Source organism: Mya arenaria, chromosome 6 (assembly GCF_026914265.1).
Source record: "Mya arenaria isolate MELC-2E11 chromosome 6, ASM2691426v1".
Lineage (NCBI taxonomy): Eukaryota > Metazoa > Mollusca > Bivalvia > Myida > Myidae > Mya > Mya arenaria.
The window spans coordinates 75,274,429-75,298,689 of record NC_069127.1 but is presented as its reverse complement, the minus strand read 5'-3'; the positions used below and the strand labels follow the sequence as shown (position 1 = coordinate 75,298,689).

General features: G+C 34.7%; 1 protein-coding gene across 1 annotated transcript; it reads right to left on the bottom strand.

Annotated features, from left to right (window-relative positions):
• Nucleotides 1-14,850: 14,850 nt before the first annotated feature.
• LOC128238465 (baculoviral IAP repeat-containing protein 7-A-like) lies at nt 14,851-22,535 on the bottom strand. The gene is made up of 6 exons (XM_052954409.1): nt 22,381-22,535; nt 19,888-20,114; nt 19,438-19,628; nt 18,976-19,093; nt 16,351-16,488; nt 14,851-15,839 (listed from the first exon to the last, which is right to left on the bottom strand). The coding sequence occupies exons 2-6, from the start codon at nt 20,102-20,104 to the stop codon at nt 15,589-15,591; spliced, it is 915 nt and encodes a 304-aa protein (XP_052810369.1). The 5' UTR covers nt 20,105-20,114; nt 22,381-22,535; the 3' UTR covers nt 14,851-15,588.
• Between the last annotated feature and the right edge of the window lie 1,726 nt (nt 22,536-24,261).

Below are 24,261 nucleotides of genomic sequence, written 5' to 3'. Positions count from 1 at the left end.
ACGGTTTTAGCCATAAAGCATTAATTTTCGAACGGAAATATGAAAATGTACGATCTGACTTTTGTCAGCAAACTTATATCATTGGTTTGCAGATATTTGTGCAAAAAATTGCTCTTTCCAAGACAAAAAATAAAAAAAAAGTTTTAAAAATGGTATATCTGTGAGAGTGCAGCTTTAAACTACTCGGTGATATATATATATATATATATATATATATATATATATATAGGCCATGTTGTGATATGGTCAGTGTCCATTCGCAACTCCTCGGCCATTTTTTATCGAAAACAACCTCGGATGTATGCCGGTACATCAGTAAAAGTAGTTCGTATTTTTTTGAATTTTAACATTAATTAAATGTAATGTTTTAGCTTGTATTTATTAATTTAAGTTTAAATTGATTGTCAGTGAAGTGTATTATTGCAAACATAATTGGGATTCCCAAGAGTTAAGTCTCAGTAAATTTAACTGCTACAGTTGCCTAATTCCGGATTTGCCTAAATATTCGGAAATCGTTTAAAAAGCGTTTCGGCGACCGTGATCAATATATAATGATCACAGTCTACGCAACTGACCTCCATAGCAACAGAAACAACACAAAAGTGCAGCTATTCGAGTATAACCCCAACATAAATAACTCTAACTTTCGCTTTCCTAAATGTTAATATTAAGTCACGTGGGGGATGACGTCACACAGCACGAGCTTTTATATTGAGGTTCGACGGGGTTATCTTTAAACACTAGACCTACTATACGATGTTTATGACTTATCGTCAATCACAAAATACAATGCCAATAACATAAAAAGTAAATAAATTGACGATGTCATTGTTTTGTGTTGTGCAGTATTTGATATGAAAATGAAGCAAAAATGAAGCAGATTCGTACTTTCAAAATTATGCAAATTCGGACAAATTAGTAGTTCGGATACGCCGAAAATACACATACAAATACTTCAGAGAAGTATAAAATTTATATACAGGTTAAACATTTAATACATGATGTTCATTTAAGTAGCATTTAAATATTTGTATTGACTTAAATAATGTTTACTTTGTTCTTTGAAAAAATCCGAATATTTAGGCACTGAATGCAGGTTTTTGGACGTCGTTTATGCCCTTATTTCGTACTGAATATTATATTATAAATAATTGTTTTTTCTTTTATTCTTTTTCCATTTTGGTTGATATAGTACCCAACATTTCTCTATTAAAATTTCATGCACTTATGTTCAGTAATTATGACAATATTTTAAGAAAACTTCAAAATTGATCCGGAATTAGGCAACTGCCCAGTAAATCAAATTACTACGCGATTGGTACGATACGATACGATAAGTTTATTGCGTAAAACGATAAGTTTTTAACGTAAATTACTACGCGATCTACTTAAACATACCGATTTCTGAGTATTTAAACCGTCCATATACATCCGAGGTTGTTTTCGATAAAAATGGCCGAGGAACTCCGAAAAGGTCATTTTCATTTTCAAGCAGAATTACCGCTTTTAGATACATGTTCTCAATTATTTACTCTTCTACGACGAGATAAAGAAAAAAAACACTAGGTTAAGCCTCACATTTTGTCTGAAGGTCTGTAGATCCATTATGTCACAGTCTTGTGGCACCGCCATGCAGCCGTAGGGAGCTTTATCCGGGTTACACAGGGCTGGGTCTGTCTTTAGTTTTAGATTAACGTATTTTTGCATACTTGCTAGCCACGGTAGAGAGAAGTAAGGCGTAGGCAGTTATAGTTAAACACAACCGGAGGTCCATCTTTATTTGCTTACAAAGATGATTTAGAAGCACACCATAGAAATAAATAAAACTAAAATGTATGAACTCAATTTATAGTATTATAATTATAACTTTTCCATATCCTTTACGCGTTTAAATATTTATTCAACCATTGATGTGTCTTGTCGTTTTCCCTCAAGGCACCTGAACAGTACAACCTTTTATCGTTTCACTAATTTATTTGAAAATAAGAGTTGAGTTGTTACGTACGCAACATGATGAGACCACTAAACGTTATGTGTAAAACAAAACAACAACATGTAAATAACGTCGTCAAATAATGAAATTATGGTGGCATATTACTGCCGTAACCTGAAAACGTTCGCGAATTGATTTGTGTTAACCACTTATTTTTCGCGATAATTATCTAGCTATCTAGTTAATATTCTCGATACTTTTTTGGTAAGATAAATATCATAAGACTGAAAACTGGCCAAGAACTGCCACCTATTACCCTTTTTAGCTGTACAATACTTATAGGTTAACTAGTTATGGTTTGCGAATTCCACTCAACAAGTATCATAATACATGTAACTTGTTAACTAGATAAGATTCGTGTTACCAAGATTCAAGATTCAAGATTCAACGTATTTATTAAGTAACTTGAACACAAAATGTTCCTCATTATATGATAGATATAATACATTCAATTAAACATATATAAAACGATAACATGACAGGTTTGAAATCTCAGACATGAAAAAAGAACTGATAATCAATATTTTAACATAAAACATTACATTAGATACTTTTACATTACACCCCACAGTGAGGATGGACTAACAACTAATTAGTAAATATTTATATAATAATTTTCATGATGAAAACTAGATATATATATAATAAAATAATAATATAAAGATATATCATGGTACGCAAAAAATGTAAACCTTTAAAAAAGATCATGAAACAATATTTACAATGTTATGACGACGTTCAAATGCTTTTAGAAATACATAAACTGCACAAATTACAAATTACGGTATCGATGCACTTTTGGCTTCTAGCAGTAACTGGTTATTTGGTTATGGTTTGCAAATTGCACTTAATGAGTAACATAATAACTGGTAAACTAGATAAAGAATTGTCAAATTTTGCAAACAAACTTACCTCGGTCTAAAATTGCACCAATAATTTACGTACATAGTGGAAAATAAAAACAGAACCTAAATTATAATTCTTGAATGATACATGATGCCGTCTATCAATGTTCAATTTTTCATTCAAATCCTTCAAGTAGTTTCCCAGTTCTGCTTCGGAGAAAATGATCGTAAAAGAAGTATAAGAAAACAAGTTCAAGAGGAAATAACTTTGAAATCTCGGCTCCAAGAGTTACCATTAGTTTAAACATATTTATTTTACAACGATTGTGAAACAAGTTATTACAACATTATATTAATCACTTTCGTTGGCACTATTTTACGCGAGAGTGTGGTCTTATATTATAGGGGAAACCGGAGAACCCGGAGAAAACCCACTTGGCCGGCTTGGTGACCACAAACCAAACTCACATGCGCCAAGCCGGGAATCGAACACGGGTCGCCTAGGTGAGAAGCGAGTGCGCTAACCGGACAACCTAAAAGTTACTAAGAGTTACCATTAATCCGGTGTGCAAAAACTTACACTGCTAAAAATTGAATTTCAACTTATTCCTGCCTTTGAACAGTTTTGATGCATATCTCTTGACAAAAATAACTTTAAAAATGATAAATTTAAACAGATTTTTAGTAAATTGCTCAAAAACAATGAAAAAATAAATCGAGTCATTGCCTCGGACGAAAAGTGGATGAAGAAAAGATAAAAAAAACAAAAAATAATAAGAAAACTGACAAACACTGCATGGCTTCCTTTCAGAACTAGGGGGACATAATTACTAGATATGTGGTTTTACAAGCGCAGTAATCGAAAACTGATATTTCTTGTTATCGGGAGCAGCTAGATTTGAAGAATTGGCAAAATATATTGAAACAAACAAGGGGAGATAAAATGCAACAAAATGCTTACTTGAAGACAACCAAGGATTAAGAGGCGTTAATTTGCAAAAATGGGTCAAAGAGTAATAGATCTTTTTGGCGCACAATTTCACATTGTCATCTATCTATGTCCAATGGTTCATTAAGTTCCTTTCACAAGTCCCCGAAAGAGGGTTTAGATAACATTCAAATAAATAAAATCAAAGTATACATGGACATAACTTCACAGCAATGTTTTTACATAACTTCACAGCAAAAATTTTACAAGTCCGGTTTTAAAGCTGCACTCTCACAGATTTACCTTTTTGACAACTTTTTTATTTTTTGTCTTGGAACGAGCCATTTTTTTGCGAAAATCCATAGAAAGCAGTTATATAAGACTGCTGACAAAAAAAAATAGATCACAGATTTTTATATATAAGATAAAAAATTAATGTTTTATGCATTTTTCCTAAACCGTTAGTAACGGTTTAAGCCATAAAACATCAATTTTCGAACAGAAATATTCAAATCTGCGATCTGATTTTTTGTAAGCAATCTTTCATCATTGGTTTACAGATATTTACGCAAAAATTTGCTCTTTCCATGACAAAAAATAAACAAGAGGGTCATGATGACCCTGGATCGCTCACCTGAGTAATTTGAGCTACATGTTTCAAATGTCAAACTGATGCTAAAATATTAAGAAAGTAGGTCAGATATAACAACGACAAAATAAGCACAAGCAACACTGATTAGCCAGAAGGTAACATGCCCAGGTGTAAGAGGCCCTTTTATTTCACTGATGAAATAATTTAAAATCAAATCTGATCAACTAGGCATGAAAGGAATAAATATCAACTATTAATGTAAGAATGAATTTATGATTATTAAAATAAAATTTATAATAATCAAATAGGTTTTCATCAATGGCACATTTTTGATGAGACTGGTCACTTTTCATTAAGTTAAATGGATTTTGCACTAATTAGTACGCCATTCAATATCTCTGTACGGTTCCATCAATATGCAAATATGAAAATAAAAGAGACCAAACAAAATTGTTTTAATACATTTGAGAGAAGTCTATGCAAGGGTGCTTCAGACCAAATTTGGTAAATATCCATCAAGAGGTTCACAAGAATAATCGTTTTTTACTCTATTTTTAGCTAAAAGGGGCCAAACAAAATTATGTGAACAAATTTAAGAGAGGTGCATGCAAGGACACTTCAAACCAAATTTGCTGAAGATCTATCAAGGGGTTCATGCGAAGAAAATGTTAAGTTTTTTTTTACTAATTTTAGCTCTGGTGGCCCTTAAAAGGGGCCAAACAAAATTATTTGAAAAGACCTGACAGAGGCCCATGCTAGGATGCTTCAGACTTGAAGATCCATCAAGCAGTTAATAAGATCAAGTTGTTTAAAGGTTTTTCTGTTTTTTGCTCTGGTGACCCCTAAAAGGGGTTAAACAAAACCATTTGAACAAAGTTGAGAGAGGACCATGTTAGGATGCTACATATCAAGTATGGAGTCATTCTGACCTTTACTTTCAGAGGAAAAGATGTTTAAGTGACAAGACAATGTAAAAACAAATGACCCCTGAGCAAGACCAATTTGACCCCGGGACAATAATTTGAATACCTTTGGTGTAGGTCCACTAGGTAACACTATATACCAAATATGAAAGCTCTAGGTCTTATATTTTGGAGAAGAGGAGTTTTAAAGTTTTATTAGATAAGACTATATAAAAACAAATAACTTTCAGGGCGGGGCCAATTTTGACCCTGTGGCAATAATTTGAACAACTTTGATATAGGTCCACAAGATGATGTTGTATACCAAATATCTAAGCTCCTGGCCTTACGGTTCTGGAGAAGAATATTTTTAAAGATTTACTATATAACACTACGTAAAAACAAGGACCCCCTAGGCGGGGTCAATTTTGACCCTGTGGCAATAATTTGAACAAATCTGGTAGAGGTCCACTAGATGATGCTGTATACCAAATATCTAAGCCCTGGGCCTTACAGTTTCGGAGAAGAAGATTTTTAAAGATTTACTATATAACACTATGTAATAAAACTAGTGACCCCTGGGGCGGGGCCATTTTTGACCTCAGGAGAATAATTTGAACAAATTTTGTAGAGGACCACTACATGATGACACATACCAATTTTCAAGGTTCTAGGCCTTGTGGTTTTTGAGAAGAAGATTTTTAAAGTTTTCCCTATATAAGTCTATGTAAAACAAGTGACCCCTGGGGCGGGGCCATTTTTGACCCCAGGGGGATAGTTTTAACAATTTTGGTAGAGGACCACTAGATGATGCTATATACCAAATAATATTGTGGTTTTGGAGAAGAAGATTTTTAAAGTTTTTCCTTTCCGTTGCCATGGCAACCAGAGTTCTGCATGGAATTCAATTCTTTGAACAATTTTCAAAGGGGACCACCCAAGGAACATTCCTGTGAAGTTTGGATGAAATTGGCTAAGCGGTTTATGAGGAGATGTCGTTTAAAGTAAAAGTTTACGGACGGACGACGGACGGACGGACGCCGGACAAATTGTGATCACAAAAGCTCACCTTGTCACTATGTGAGCTAAAAAGTGGTCAAAACGGTATATCTGTGAGAGTGCAGCTTTAAAGTTATTAAACAAAGTGACAAGAATTATAATATTTGCAATTTGCGAAACCATCTATCGATTTTCAAAGTTTCGTTCAATTCGTGAAAGTGGTTTCTAAGTTGTTCTATGATTAACTAAAATAATAATATTTTTTGTTTGAAATTTCGGACAAAAAATTATTATAATTTCTGTCTTACATACGTACCTCGATTGGAATTTGAAATCACTGACCGATTCCCACTTCTGTGATAAAAGTCTGATTTTACAGTCATCATTCCACGATCCATCGGAATCTCCAGCGTCGGGGTAAGGGGGAAACATGTTGACTGACATTCAAAATATTCTCCCGCACTGCAACTTTATATTTGTCAATCGTAACAACTCGGCTATCTCCGGCGAGCTTCGATATAGATTTCCTGTTGGATACCGAGGTGTTCCGATTTAAAAGGTGCATTATTTTGTCAAAATGCTTGATAGAGTTACCTTCTCATGTGTACAGGTTGGGGGCATGATGGTGAACAAGTGTGCAAAGTTTCAAAGCAATATGTCAATGGACTTTGAAAATATTTGAGGTGGTACGCAAACTTAAACATAAGTGGTTACGCCGCCGCCGACGCTCGGGTCATTAGGATAGCTCTCCTTATTCTTCTAATAGTCGAGCTAAAAATAAAGTCACGAAAAAAACATACAACTTGTTTTTGAAGAAATATGCATCATCATATCAATTTAATGTTCCCATTATTTCAGAAAAAATATTCTAAGGCAACTTAATTGTTATATATTTAAAGAAAGTTTTAATGAATGTCACGATGCCGATCAAAGGGATTTTCTTCCAAATACATGGTAAAAACAATATGAATTGTACATATATCATATAATAAAGACCTTTAAAAACAGAAGTATGGCTATTGAACATACTATGTTGATGTTCATAAGTTTACGTATTTCACATTAACTTTTAATTTCGCTGCCCTTGTGACGCCTTTAGCACACATAGCTTTAATGAAAGTTGCCGCATACCACAAGATCAACACATGATGGATTGCCACTTTAGCCTATAAGCAATATTCATAAATACAAACTAGCTTCGGCTAATACTTCCAAGTATTCCGAGTAGCGTGACCCTCATCGCTCATGGCCACCTCAACATCACTGGTACACTCACAGAACATTCATCACCTCATTGACTACCCAACATCACTGGTACACTCGCGGAACGTTTAACACCTCATGGACACCCCAACATCACTTGTACACTCGCCGAATGTTCAACACCTCATTGACACCCCAAAATCACTGGTACACTCGCCGAATGTTCAACACCTCATGGACTTCCCAACATTACAGGTACACTCGCGGAACGTTCCAACACCTCATGGACACCCCAACATCACTTGTACACTCGCCGAATGTTCAACACCTCATTGACACCCCAACATCACTGGTACACTCGCAGAATGTTAAACACCTCATGGACATCCCAACATTACAGGTACACTCGCGGAATGTTCAACACCTCATGGACACCCCAACATCACTTGTACACTCGCCAAATGTTCAACACCTCATTGACACCCCAACATCACTTGTACACTCGCCGAATGTTCAACACCTCATGGACATCCCAACATTACAGGTACACTCGCGGAACGTTCAACACCTCATGGCCACCCCAACATCACTTGTACACTCGCCAAATGTTCAACACCTCATGGCCATCCCAACATCACTTGTACACTCGCCGAATGTTCAACACCTCATGGACATCCCAACATTACAGGTACACTCGCGGAACGTTCAACACCTCATGGCCACCCCAACATCACTTGCACACTCGCCGAATGTTCAACACCTCATTGCCATCCCAACATAGCCCCAATATCAGAAAAAAATACTTAAGGCAAATCTCAATCTCAACTCATTTCACCACATAAAAGCATAGTTATATTCAAATCTAATGTATTTAAAATAGTGTTTTCTCATCAAATGTGTTCATTCAACTCTTTTTGTAAATATTTGAAAGTAAACTTATTCTAGACCAAAAATTTTATTTGTTAAAAAAACAATGAGTTATACTCAATTACATTTTCTCTTTAAAAATTTCTTAGGAATATTGACCAAAGTTTTAATTTAACATATTCTATGAGAAAATATGCTTTTAGAACACAATTTTGAAATACTTTTGATGTAATATAGTAAAATGAGTTGAGATTGAGACTGAAATTTGACTAAAATTTTCTGATATTGGGGCTGACCTTTTGATTTTATGTGAAATTTGACTAAAATTTTCTGATATTGGGGCTGACCTTTTGATTTTATGTTAACAAAACTAAGGGGCTACAATAGGACCTAAAGTTATTTGGGGGGGGGGGACCTTTTTTTTTTTTTTAATAACTGACCTTGACCCCCCTCCCCCAAAAAACAATCTCAAACTAGCTCTTCAAATAAGCTGTCTATACAGCAAGTTTCATCACTATCTATTAATCCTAACTAAAGTTATTGGGCAGAAACCATTTTTTTTATTTTTAATAACAGTGACTTGACCTTGACTCAATCCCCCCTTTTTGTTGAAAACCTGGTTAATGATAGGTTCTGCAGCAGCAGCAGCAGCAGCAGCAGCAGCAGCAGCAGCAGCAGCAGCAGCAGCAATAGCAATAGCATGGACAGCAACCTAATGTTATTTTGATGCCATGATGATTATGATTCAATCGTTATCATTCCATCTTGCAGATCTCTAGAAATTGAAGTATTTTTTTACAAAATGACATCCCATAAATTCACTAAGCTAAATTTTTCACCAAATGCCACATTTTTCATGTTTATATTTCACCAAATGCCATGTTAGTTTCAAGACAGTTGGTGAAATTTTGATTGTCTCCCTTTTGCCACACATTTTTCATAATTGTTCACCAAATTTCATTTGGTTGAGGTTGAAGCAAGTCTGTATATGACTATAATAAGATTAAATGTCTTGAAAAGATGTTTGTATGATGATATCTTAAATTATTATCCTGAAATGCAAAAGCAATTATATTTATTGTAAACATAAACAAGAAATTGATGATTGTTCCAATGACATTCTGACACTTTTCTGGGTTTTTTAAGAATTGAAGACAATTTATAGGCTCCAAAATGCATTTCTTGTTGGCCACCGCTGGGATTTGAACCCAGAACTCTTCCTACATAGTAAGAAGTGCCTTTCTTGAGACCACAGTGGCTATATCAAGAGCAGTTTGGAGCAAGTGCCTGAAACTTAGTATTCAATGCAATACCAGAAAAGTTACAAAATATCATTAAAAGTGTCCTGGAGTGAAAAGCATACAGTCATATCAATAATATTTAGAAGAAAAAGATTTGGTACAAATATGAAATAATATTAGAAATGAAACATTCCACATATTAACAGTAATCATGCAAAAGATGGTGGTCAAGGTAAACCCAAGACGGGTGGTTCAACCCCCATAAACGGCATATCTTTTATTATATGTAAAATGCTACTTAATTAACTGATTTTGAAATGTATTTTTATGAGCTGTTACTAGAATAACTGCAATGAGGGATAATGAAAAGTAAGTGTGACTGCTTTTCTTGTGAAAATAATTCTTGGGGGTATCTAGCCTAACATGACCCATTGCACATATTTTTAACTTATTGCAATATTTTTTAGAAATAGATCTATACATTTTCAAAATAATTTTTAATATTGATGGTTTTGATTATCAACTTTTACTGAGATTTTAGATGAACAAACGACCATTTAATATGCTAGTACATAGTATTCTATTTTACACATATAGTATTTCCTAAATTCAAAAAATAAGGAACTACGGTACATGTATACCCTTAAAAACACTGGGGTTAAATTCATAATATTTACACCTCAACTTCCATTCCTTAAATGAACTGCCTTTCAGCAATTGCATTTATCAATCGATGAGCTTCGGACTCCACACACTTTGATCAGCCCAATTGCGTTCATATCCCGATAATGACATCAACCCTGCAATTCATTCCTTATATTGTATTTCATATTTGTCTTTTATCAGTTCATATCAATAAAAATATGAAATACACAGCTATTTTATTTTTCCAATGTTGTCTTGACATGATCAATTATTGTTCATGCAGAGTCTTACTAAAAACACTCAACTCATTTTTGAATTTCTTATTAACAAGGTAAAGCTTTCGAGGAAAATAAGTTTTTTGTTAATTTTAAGTTTTGACTATTTTTTAAAATAAAACTTTCACTTAACCTTCCAAGCATTATTTAGCATGTCTTAGATGTTAGTACCTTTTGCAGTAATTATTTTGCTCCATATTTATATATGCTTGAGGTAAATATGATATTTCATGTTTTTGGTGTTCAGTTCCCTTGACCAGGAAACTCTTGAAAATTAACCCAATAAGCTAATTTACAATTTCTATTTTGCGATAAAGTTTTATTTTGGTAACATGCATAATATACATTTTACAACATCATTGAACATATATTTGATATGATATCAATACATATAAATATTAATTTACAATCTCTACCAAATCTTAGTTTAATATGTCTCCATGGACGTTAAAGTTCTCGTTAAAGTACACCTCTTCCCCAACAAAACCAGAGTACCCAGTCAGAGTGTCAGTCAATGTACACAGTCAGAGTACCCAGTCAGAGTATCAGTCAATGTACCCAGTCAGAGTACCCAGTAATAGTATCAGTCAGAGTACCCAGTCAGAGTATCAGTCAATGTACCCAGTCATAGTACCCAGTCAGAGTATCAGTCAATGTACCCAGTCAGAGTACCCAGTAATAGTATCAGTCAGAGTACCCAGTCAGAGTATCAGTCAATGTACCCAGTCAGAGTATCAGTCAATGTACCAAGTCAGAGTACCCAATCAATGTACCCAGTCAGAGTACCCAGTCAGAGTATCAGTCAATGTACCCAGTCAGAGTATCAGTCAATGTACCTAGTCAGAATACCCAGTCATAGTACCAGTCAATGTACCCAGTCAATGTACCCAGTAATAGTATCAGTCAATGTACCCAGTCAATGTACCCAGTCATAGTATCAGTCAATGTACCCAGTCAGAGTATCAGTCAATGTACCCAGTAATAGTATCAGTCAATGTACCCAGTCAGAGTACCCAGTCAGAGTATCAGTCAATGTACCTAGTCAGAATACCCAGTCAGAGTATCAGTCAATGTACCCAGTCAATGTACCCAGTCATAGTACCAGTCAATGTACCCAGTCAATGTACCCAGTCAGAGTACCTAGTCAGAGTATCAGTCAATGTACCCAGTCATAGTACCAGTCAATGTACCCAGTCAATGTACCTAGTCAGAATACCCAGTCAGAGTATCAGTCAATGTACCCAGTCAATGTACCCAGTCATAGTACCAGTCAATGTACCCAGTCAATGTACCCAGTCAGAGTATCAGTCAATGTACCCAGTCATAGTATCAGTCAATGTACCCAGTCAGAGTACCCAGTCAGAGTATCAGTCAATGTACCCAGTCAGAATACCCAGTCATAGTATCAGTCAATGTACCCAGTCAGAGTACCTAGTCAGAGTATCAGTCAATGTACCCAGTCAGAGTATCAGTCAATGTACCCAGTCAATGTACCCAGTAATAGTATCAGTCAATGTACCCAGTCAGAGTATCAGTCAATGTACCCAGTCAATGTACCCAGTAATAGTATCAGTCAATGTACCCAGTCAATGTACCCAGTCATAGTATCAGTCAATGTACCCAGTCAGAGTACCCAGTAATAGTATCAGTCAATGTACCCAGTCAATGTACCCAGTCATAGTATCAGTCAATGTACCCAGTCAGAGTATCAGTCAATGTACCCAGTAATAGTATCAGTCAATGTACCCAGTCAGAGTACCCAGTAATAGTATCAGTCAATGTACCCAGTCAATGTACCCAGTAATAGTATCAGTCAATGTACCCAGTAATAGTATCAGTCAATGTACCCAGTCAATGTACCCAGTCAGAGTATCAGTCAATATACCCAGTCAATGTACCCAGTCAGAGTACCCAGTCAGAGTACCAGTCAATGTACCCAGTCAGAGTACCCAGTCAGAGAATCAGAGTTTCAGTCAGTGTAACCAAGTCACCTTAAGACCATAATAAACAATAGGAACAATTTCTAAGCTTAAAAAGAAAAAGTTTTGTGAGACTGGGGTTCCTTCTGTACCTTCTGCAAACAGTGTTTCAATGTAAGTTGCACAAGGTCCATCATTCTAATTTGTGCAGATGCGAACTGCAGATGTTTTTGTTATAAATGATGATATTATTTCCTATATTTTTCAAACCACCATTATTTACATAATTTTTGTTCTACAAATGTAAAATTTGGAGATATTATTTAAGACATCATCTAGACAACATAAAACAGAACTTAAAAATGTGCCACTGATCAGTTCTTCTGTTATTATAAGGACAATGTTTTTGTTCCCTTTCTTCCATTTTAGAATCTTTAGTCAAATATTGTAGATATAGCTTGTAAAAAGGAGCAAGTATTATGCACCAGTCAATTGTAACCACTGCCGCCAAAGTATGGGGGTATATCGGGGATAGCCTTGGAAAAGGGCTGTGTTTTTACTTTCCAGGTGGCCCCGCATTGCCGGGTGACTTCACGCCAAATTTAGCTGTTCATGAATATGAAGGTCAGTGAAAAGAGGTTAACACAAAACACTACTGATGCATACTGCTCTCTTTTTTTATTATAACCATTGACATACATGTAATTGCAAACTGGTCTCATTTCGATAAATTGAAAAAGGCCAAATATTTTTCATTGCTATGCAAGTGTTTTTCCATTTATACATGTAATAATATAGATAAATGGTCTGTATACACATAAGTGTTATTTATAAAGGTTACCATGGTTCAAGGCAACCAAAATAGTTTGTATACCAGTACACATAAATGCTATTTATAAACGTTACCATGGTCCATTGCTACCAAGCTTCTTCCAAAGCTTTTTCTTAGTCATTTTATGACAAAACCTTTGTTATTTTAGTATTTGTCAAGAAAAGCGAGAAAATATATACTGATATGGAGATGAAATTTGAATGATTTCTAAAGTTAACATGTAAATATTTTTGTTTTATTTTTTTGACATATAAAAGTGTAATTCCTGACTTCATTCATAAAAACAATACAACAATCAACACAGCCCGACACTGCAGTACATTTGTTCACACGTGACGGACAAGCACTGATGTTTTCTCTAGGTCATTGATACCTCTGCCAATTAACACAAAATATATTAGAATGATGACTGTTTAATCTGCTAGTACTTCATCTACCAAGTATCTAAATAAATCAGACAAATGAAGAATAAACCTTCAAACTACTTCTCACAGGCATCAACATCACTTGCCAATTCATCATCTTGTCTTGGGTGGGAGATGGGGTGATGGCAGTAGAAGGCTTGGTCTTGGAATGTTAGTTCACCCCTGTTGACTGGTATACTGGCACAAAGCTTTAAACATCTGGCAAGGTGGAAAGATACCTTGATTGACCTTTAAAGAACTATAACATTAAGCATGCTCATAAAAATATATCAAATTGTATACAGATTGATTCCATTTTTTTTAAAGTTTCTGAACACTTGATTTGCACCAAGATCAATATTGAAAACATCGAATTTCTAATGTTTTTGTTTATTTTGAGATGAAGTTTGTACTAAACCTGAGCTTATGTGTCTCCTGGCTTTCATCTCCAAAGCCTATTTCTCTTCGGGAATGGGTAGGAGGTACTCCAGAAAGGCATGCTTGTTTTCTGACAAAGGCATTTACAGTAATGTCCTGAATTGTACTGTTGAGTCAACACAGAAGTACAGCAGTACGAATGTCTTCCTGTGGACAAGCTCAAACTTGTCCCATACCTTGATCTGTATGCACTATAGGCTCTCTAGAACTTCAGGCCAAATCAAACTGGCTGAATTTGAGCTTCATAGCTGTAGAAATTCAAATTGAATATCTCCCGACAACTTGCAAATTGAAATGAAAAAGGTTTTTCCAATATAAGACAAAGGTTTAGTCTTTTAAGCGAAAATACTATCTTTATCAATAGAATTAACAAATAAATACACGTATAAACTCACTTGGTGTCATTAAGCGGTTTTTCTACACCATACGTTCATTATGTTTTTAAAATTAAGAACTGTCAAATCTACCAAAAAAACGGAAATATTTAGACTTAAAGAAATCTCTGAAGAGTGCATCTTTAATCACTAGATATATTTTCAGAATTATCTCCAGACATGTTCAAGTTTTAAATAACAAGAATAACATCCAAATTGGTCGCAAATATTTTGCACATCAAACTTCTTCAAAGAAACTAACATGTATTTATTTCCATGTTGTGGCTGCTTAGTGAATGATGCATTTTCATTGGTCAATTTTTGAAACATTTCTGGAAGGCTCTTCGCAGCCTCATTAACCTCACATTCCTTTACCCAGAGCTCAAGCCAATCTTACTATTATATATTTTTATTCAAACAAAACAATGACCATGTATATCACAGTAAGAAACAATTTTTTTGTTATATACATAAATTGAAAAAGTGCTAAAAAAAGGAACAAATGAAATTAGTATTTAACTGCACAAAGAAAAATCACAAAACACATGTTACTCTCTAAAAATCATTTACACAGGTTATTCCAAAGCCATTCATGATTAAAAGTTGCTCAGTCACAAGGTATGTTTAGTTTAATTTTCATAGGTTAACTGTTTGTTATAAATCTGACAAATAAAATATGTTTTTAATATTATAAAATAGTAGTTCTAATTAGATAATCAGGTTTATAAGATACTATTATTTTCATAAATATATGTACAATATTATTAAGAAAAAAATGGTCTTAATCAAAATATAATCATACAAGAAGTTACTCCTTTGTGTCACTATTCTAACCAAAACTATGCCTTTTTCATATTATTTTCTACAGCTGTCTTGCAATTTCCCACTATTCAGACAAATTGACAATGTACTTTCAGCAATGATGATAGCACCTTAATCTGAACACAGTTCTAAGGAATATTGCACATGAGATTCAAGTAGTCTCTCCCACTCCTTACTACATTGAGCATCCTATTTGGCCGCATTATGTTGCACGATAGTTAGATAAGCGCTTAGGTTTCACCAAAACCATTTCTTGCATTTGAGTAAGCCCTTTTTTACAAAACAAAATCTTTGTTAAGTGAACTTAGTTCAATAATCTGCAAAGTCTTCTTCTTCATCACGCCTATCATGTTTAGTGGCAAAGAATGCCTTTACAAGTCCCATAACAGATTTGCGACATACTGGGCAGCTGTCGAGTGCCGGGGCGCACTGTGGGCAACTAACAATGTGCCCGCAGGGCAGAAATATCACATCTGCCCGATTGTCCAAACTGATCTTACACATGGAGGATTCTTTCAGTTTCTGGTTCTCCTCTTCAAGGGCTTCAATGTCATCCATAGCTGGAATCAGATGAAATCAGATGAAATACAATTAAGCTAAATAGTACGAAGAAAAAACGGTCATTTTTCATTCTTATTTAGGTTAACATATAAACATGGGTCATGATCTACCTTTTTTGGTAGAATTCCTTACTAAAAACCAATACCATTATTTATGCAAAAAGCTATCTAATATGACTTAGCATGAGAAAGATTTTACTGCACAGTTTGATTTGATTTAAAATAGTATGTTCTTCTATATTGGTCTAATCATAACACTTAATGCATTGAAATCATTTTCACAACATAATATATATGTGTGCAACATTTCTTTAGTTTAATTTAGCATTGAAAGCTTGCATTCTACCTTTAAAAGAATGAATTGTAGGTTGAACAGATTTTTATAATAATAAAATTCCCCAAGCTGAGTCTAGTGGTTAAAAAAGTAAAGACATGATTCAAAGGTTTGAACTAAAATATAATCAACTGGCAGGCTACTGGTACCTATAATATGATGAACACGACTTCATACCTTCTGTATCTTGAGTGGTAAGCTGCTGCATGCTCGCAGTCGTGTCAGTGATATTGTACTCATTCATCACATCCGGATCATCTTCAATTTCCATCAAAATTGCGACAAGATCTGCTGCTTTAAACGGAGCATCGGAACCTAAAATAGGAAAGCTACCATATGATCCTAAGCTCACCAAATTATATAAAAACAGCAATAAACAAAGGTTTTAATGACAATTAAGTTCAATTTACAAGTTGCTTCAAAACCAAACAATTACCCGGTAACTGATTTTTCATATTAGTATTTTTCACAGTATTTTGAGCCAGATATTGTTTTCAATTTTATATCTTATTTAACATGTTTCAAAGCTTAGTCGCTAAAATCGGTTTGTTCATATGCCCAGACCCCCCCCCCCCCCCCCCCCCAAAAATGCCATTTACCGCGTGTGATTTTCCAGAGTTGATGATTTTGAACTTCATGGTATGATACAAAACAATAACTATAGAATGTTTATTAACTGTTAATTTAGAATAAAAGAAAGAGAAATATTGTAGATTTCAACAGCCATAGCTGATAAGCTGAAGTGTTGGACTAAAATCCCTTTAAATTATGAAAAAGAGGATCTTGTACATTACTTAAACAACCTTTCTGGCACGCGAGATTTAGGGATTGGGATTTTTGAGCCGATAACTTACAGAGTGGGTCCATAGTATGCAGCGAGTTACTCACTTAGTATTCAGTATGTAACCTATTTTGCCCGAATTCAGAATTTGTCCTAAAACAATATATATTTGCAGGCATCACCTAGATGCCCTCTACCTTTAAATTCCTTTCATAATAGTTCTCGCGTTGCGGGGTAAATTTGCCCCTGTGGGTATTTCATGCAATTAAATTGCAAAACCGTATATACTTGTTTGTTTTTTCTGTTTAGGCAGAGTTTTTCTCCACAATTACAATATTTAGGCAGGAAATTGCTATAAATACTAATTATGTGCTTTCCGATGATTTGTTAGTGAAAAGAAAATGTCATTTCACTGATTGAAATAGTGAGCTAATTTGATATATTTTACTGTTTTAAAATTTTAGCCCACTCTCACTTCTATCGCCAAGGACAGGGTTTGGACACCATTTCTATGACATTATTAAAGAAATTACATAACGTTCATATATTTATAATTTAGATGATTCACCTGTGTTTCAAGTTTTTGAAACAGTTACATGTATATATTCATTTTTTTCCACTTGCCATATAAACACGTCCAAAATAAACCTTAGGGTCAAATTTACCCCAGGGGCAAATGTTAGTCATATAAACAAGGCAATATTCCTTGGCCTGGGGTTGGCCATGCCCTTGAGGTTATCATAACTTACTGACACATATGATATGATCATATGAAGCTTGCAATTATAACATCTTTATATACCTTAATGCGACTTAGACTAGATAACTGCAACTCTTCTTTTTTTAAATCATGCCCCAGATTTTTCTCTACTTCTTTTCATTGTTTTATATTAGATAAAATATTCTGGTCTGAAATCAGAAAGGAGGCAAAGAACTTGTTCAACAAGATTTCTAAACAACATGTCAAAATAACAATTTTTAATATTTTGGTGGATACTTGTAAGTGTGAATAATTTAAGTTGTTTGTTTTTGTTTTAGAATAAAGAGATATTTATTGATCATTATTTTATGTTTATGTGTAAAACATGGGGATTTTATTGATTCGGTGACAATCCCAAAATGGGGACAGAGAATAAACTTCAAAATATCAGATGTTAGTTCCACTGTTGCTGTTGACCAATTCAGAGGACCCAGAATAAAATCCGGGGGGATATGTTAAAAAACGAAAATTGTCTTCAAAATCATACAATCAGAAGTACGAAGCCATCATCGAAGTGCTATTTTATCACAGATGCTGTCTCATGTGCTAAATCATTGTTTACTATACCATGTATGTGTTTGTTTTATATCTATGTTTGTGTAATCAATGAACATGAATTTAAAAAAAAAAAAAAAAATGTTTGCTGTTTTCACAACTGAAATATATTACACAGATTCTATTGCGGTATAATTTGAAATAAAATGTGTTGTGTTTGGTACTATATTTTTGTATTTCAGATAAAACGAATGTTTGTTATCTCAAAGTATTTTCCTAGATCCGGATGACTTCGGCATAACAAGTTTGGACTTTTGTCAAAAGTTAAAAGCTCTCATTCCTGCACTTAAGAACACTTGTTAAGCAGTAATAAGACACAAAGTGGGAGGGGTTACTCACACATGCTCCAAATATAAAACTGAAACTATTCAAGGTAATTTTTTACCGGAGTGCAACATAGCGGCTCAAAATACCGTGAAAATGCTAATGGTAATTGCAATGTTCTTCATGTTTCTGTCTCCATTTTTATTTGCGACTGCGACGAACATATACTTTGCAATTGCAAATCTTTCTCCATTTCCACAAAACATAAAACCACCTTACTGGGTAACAACCAGTACATAAGCATCAAGCCTCAATGGAGACAGGCTTTGAAATGCTAGGAACATAAAACCACCTTCCTGAGTAACAACCATGTAAGCATGTACACCAAACCAAACACCATCATTTACCTCAACTTTTAATGAAGTCTGTAATTTAAACACACCATTTCTGTTTTTAAAGATGTTAAGGGCAATTTTTGCTTCATTTTCAGAATAACCAAATTCTGCTAAAGTTTGGAAAATAACAGCCAATGGATCTTCCTTCCTCATCTCTGGCTTTTTCTAAAAAAGAAGAAGTCAATAAGTGATTACACATATGAACAGTGACACACTTCCACAAAATGAATAAAAGACACTCTTCATAATTAACAAATGATTCATAATGAAACACCACTGCCTGGTGGCACCATATTGTCTTGGTTTCAGTTGAAATGTTTTTATGTGTAGAGAAAGAGCATGTACGAAATATACTCCATACAATAACATTTTCTCCTGTCCTTTACATATTAATTATGGGTAAGAAATACTTAAATAACTTGGGGTCATTAAACATTAGGGCCAATGGCACGATAAATGAAAATCTTATTTGATGACATTGGATACATTTAAAGCCTACAAAATCTTACCCTTTCAACAACACTATCAGCTTTCGGATTTTCACCGGCTTCCACTTTCCTGATGTACGTCTTCCCCTTGGCAATGAGAACATGTTGGCAGGTCGGGTACCACTTGGCGTGTTCTTCCATCGGGTCATCTCCCTCTTCCCAGTTTCGGAGTCCTCCCCCGCAATGATAACAGCGAACGCTGTCTCCCACGCCTGAAATGCATGGTCATTCAAGATCATAAAATATCAAAACAATATGCTTTTTCACAAAAGGATATATATCATATTTTTTTTATAGAAGTTTCCATTTTATTTAATGCATTGTTTAAAACCTAAGACATCTATTTTCATCCCATATTTCTAGTCCTTTATTGATTGGTTATAACAAATGTAAACGATAACTCAAAACCAGCATGATTGAATGTGGTCTGACAATTATAAATCTTGTTTTTGACAAAAAATAAATGCTTACCAGTGTACACGAGCCCTGCCTCAACTAGTTTTTCAACGCCAACGGGGGCATCTTGAGGCCAGGGGATGGACGCCTCAGTAAAGGATTCTTGTCTCTTTGATGGAAGCGCATACTGGGGAAACTTTGGTTTCATCGTACTTATCCCCAGCCCCATGGGAGTTGGCTTCTGGACATCTTGTTTCTGCTTGGTAGCAACAACACTATCCTTGGATGCCATGTTTCTTTTTCTGCATCAAAATATGTTTAATGAAGAAATATATATCTTTAATTAATAATATAAATTTAACAAAGACTTTTCCCCCTTAAATGTAACTCTCTTAATGATTCTTTTCAAATACTAAAATTTAACTTTTTTTTTACAAGGGTTGTGAAATTCATTCATCCATCTATCCATCCAGCCACCAATCTATCTACGTATGTATCTATGTGCATATCTATGAATATATATATATATATATATACGTATAATATATATATGTATGTATGTATCTATCTATCCATCTATGTATGTATCTATTAATGTATCTCATGTATGTGCCCATGTATGTACCTATGTATGAGCCTATGTGTGAACCCATGTGTAAACCTATGTATGTGCCTATGTATGAACCTATGCCTATGTATGTACCTATGTATGTGCCTATGTATGAACCTATGTGAAAACCTATGTATGTACCTATGTATGTACCTATGTATGAACCTATGTATGTACCTATGTATATACCTATGTATGTACCTATGTATGTACCTATGTATGAGCCTATGTATGTACCTATGTATGTGCCTATGTATGTACCTATGTATGTACCTATGTATGTGCCTATGTATGTGCCTATGTATGTACCTATGTATGAGCCTATGTATGTACCTATGTATAAGCCTATGTATGTGCCTATGTATGTACCTATGTATGTACCTATGTATGAGCCTTTGTATGTACCTATGTATGAGCCTATGTATGAACCTATGTATGTACCTATGTATGAGCCTTTGTATGTATGTTCCTATGTATGTGCCTATGTATGTACCTATGTATGAGCCTATGTATGAGCCTTTGTATGTATGTACCTATGTATGTACCTACGTATGAGCCTATGTATGAGCCTATGTATGTACCTATGTATGTACCTATGTATGTACCTATGTATGAACCTATGTATGAGCCTATGTATGTACCTATGTATGTACCTATGTATGAGCCTTTGTATGTATGTACCTATGTATGTACCTATGTATGAGCCTATGTATGAACCTATGTATATGAACCTATGTATATACCTATGTATATGTATGTAAGTATGTATGTGTGTACGTATGAATGAATGTATCTTTCTATCTATGTTTTGAAAAACTGCGCATTAGTCAGCTACTAGCCTGACCATAAAATATAAACAGTCGTTAAACTGTTGTTGTTTTTTGGAATTATTTTTAACGCCTGTTGCTTGCAAATTCGGAAAAAAGTCGACATTCGGAAAAAATACAAAATCAGGCCAAAATAGCTTATATTAGGGATTTAGAAGAATCCTGTGTTACACGTCTATTATTTTAGACTATAACTGTATAATGGCGAATATACACTTTTCTCTCTTTTTTATGAATACCATTATATTTTGCTATGAAAGAGTTAGTCTTGTAAAGATTTGATTGTGTTTATTTATTTTTTATATTTTATTCATTAACGTAGTCCGCATTTTGCAAATTGGGAAATATTTTTTTATAAATTGACATTTTCCGCAAGGTGACACAGCCTTTTTAAATTATTAAGGCAGCACATTGTACAAAAAATCACTGATAAACTTAAGTTTATATTGCTATGACTTATTATCATATTCCTATATACTGAACCTGTCTTTAAAATAGAGTCGAAATTTTACCAAGTGACAAATAAAAATCTATAACAGAGATAGTGTACAAACTATTAATAGAACTGCTGGTTATCCCTCTTTTCGTTCAATACTATATAAAACAGTTGGAAAACCCAAGCGTTACTAAATATAGGATATCTAGGTCATGCTATAAATATCAATCGGAAAAAAATACTTCAAATAGTATTCTACAATTCAAATAACATTCTATTTCAAATGCATTGTTATTTTATTCGATTTTCAACAATATCTCTAAGAAGTAGCAAACAGACGGTTGATACTAATACTGTACATATACTATACTTTGTCGTCCTAGTACATAAATTAGATTAAACATATCCATCGTACTACGCAATTTCTACTCATCTACGAATATAACAGTATTCAGTAAAACTAAATTATGTATGTATTATATCTTCATGAACTAATTAAATATACTTTAAGTAAAGAAGCATCATTATAACTGAAATCTCATTAAAAAACAATGAGTTAAATCATAAAGTTTGTCCTATAAAACCAGAACACTGGTCGTGATTATTTTTTAAATATATCTAATCAACTTGTAAGTTTATAACTATCCAGTATATCTTTCTTCTAGAGTAATACTGACAATGATAAAGAAATTTACCGTGGAAAATCCTAGTTGAGGCAGGTAAAATACTCGCACGATGTCGTCAAGTTCCCCGTGAAGTTCGAGGCTGTATTCACTAACTATTTCACTGTTTCAGTTATATAGCTTAACATCGGTGGAATCCCAGTGGTTTGTGAGGTCAACCAAAAATTTCCGTGTTTTGTTGGATGACTTGTAGTCAATTGTTAATTGACCTTACGACAGGATTTGATTGACAGGTCCTATCAGCCAATCAGAATGCAGGGCTGATAAGCCGTGTTGCTATCCGCCATTTTGTCCGTCAAACTGACCAGAGTCCGTCATATACATGCGCTGGCAATTCCTCGCCTTTTTAAGTATTATGGTAAAAAGGTGTTGTCATGGCACTTGTAATTCGGATACAAGGTAGCCAGGCCGACTAAAGATGGCTTCCAATTCGTTCCGTATTCGAAACCAGCGAGGGGGCAGCAACAAATTATTTTCTTATTTGTATATATATAAGCTTAAGAAAACAAAAATAAGTTCTGTCTGCCCCTGTGGTTAATTCATTAAGACATTAATTCATGTTATTTGGTTAAAGTTATACAAACTCAACATTTTTCTTACATTTTCAGACACTAAGGAATACAACAGTCAATTGAAACCACGGCCCCGCCAGGTCCGGGGGTATACCGGGGATATCCGGGAAAATGGGCCGTGATTTTACCTTCCAGAAGGCCCCGCAGTGCCGGGTGAATGCGGTTGTTTAATAATAATGTATGTTTAATAGCGGGGAATGTGTCTAACCTAAGGTCCCATGGGTGCGGGGGCATTTGGAGGGGATTTTACCATCTGTTCGTCCCCGCAGGGCAGGTATTATACCCGGGGTTGGCTGGACCGAAAGTCAAAGTCCCCACCATTCCTCGGACCTGGGTGGGGGCGTGGTTACAATTGATTGGTGCAGTATTTTACAGTACTGTACAATAGAGTATATATATATATATATATATATATATATACATGCAGTGCTTGTCTGTTAGTCCTGACATGTCATCTAGAAGAGGATTGTACGCTTTTGAATGATGCAATGGGTTCTATTAACCAAATTAAGAAATATACTGGAAATAATATGTTTTAATCAATTTGAAGGCATGCCACAAATGCTACGGGCATTTTTCGGTGCAAAGGCGCACCTCCCTCGGAACCGATATCATATGGCTTTTAAACTTTTTGCATGGGGGTTTGGGTTACTCCCTCAATAAAATTTTAACAATTCGTAGTCGGAGAAATGGTGTATTTTAAGCGTGCTTCATTACCTTTTTCTCCTATATTGAACTAAAAAAGTAAACTGTGATGATCCAAGTGGGGGCGCGCGCCGGGTGCGTTGTGTATACAACATTATGAACCAGCCAATTGTAACCACGCCCCTCCCCTCAGGTCTGGGGGGGGGGGGGGGGAATACTGGGGGAAATGGGCCGCGTGTTTACTTTTCAATTGGTCCCACCAGTGCTAAAAAAAATTAAGTGAGTGCGGTGGTTTTGTTTTCACGCCGAAAACAGCGTGGTTACAATTGACTGGTGCATTAATTCAAATGGACGATATGATAGTGAAATCGGAGACAAATGTTTCTATCAACACATATGAGAAAAGAATAGTACAAGAACCACTTTATTTCAATACTTTGATGGATGTACAATGAGATTGAGATCGAAATTTGACTTGGGTATTTTTGTGTTATTTTTGTCAGATATATCCCTAAAATAATCTTATTTTACTTATTAAAAGTATTTACTGACATATATCAAAGCAGACTATTTACTGTTTGCATGGTTTAGTCCATTGACTATCAAAACCTTCCGAGACACTATGTCTTGATCATAAAATCAAACATATCATGAATTTCCATCTAGACTTACAGAA

Coding starts and splice junctions, on each gene's coding strand:
- LOC128238465 (XM_052954409.1), bottom strand. CDS start 20,104: ATGGCATCCAAGGATAGTGTTGTTGCTACCAAGCAGAAACAAGATGTC. Junction 16,489..18,975: donor CATCTTTAAAAACAGAAATG/GTGTGTTTAAAT, acceptor TTCCTATTTTAG/GTTCCGATGCTCCGTTTAAA. Junction 15,840..16,350: donor TACCACTCAAGATACAGAAG/GTATGAAGTCGT, acceptor ATCTGATTCCAG/CTATGGATGACATTGAAGCC.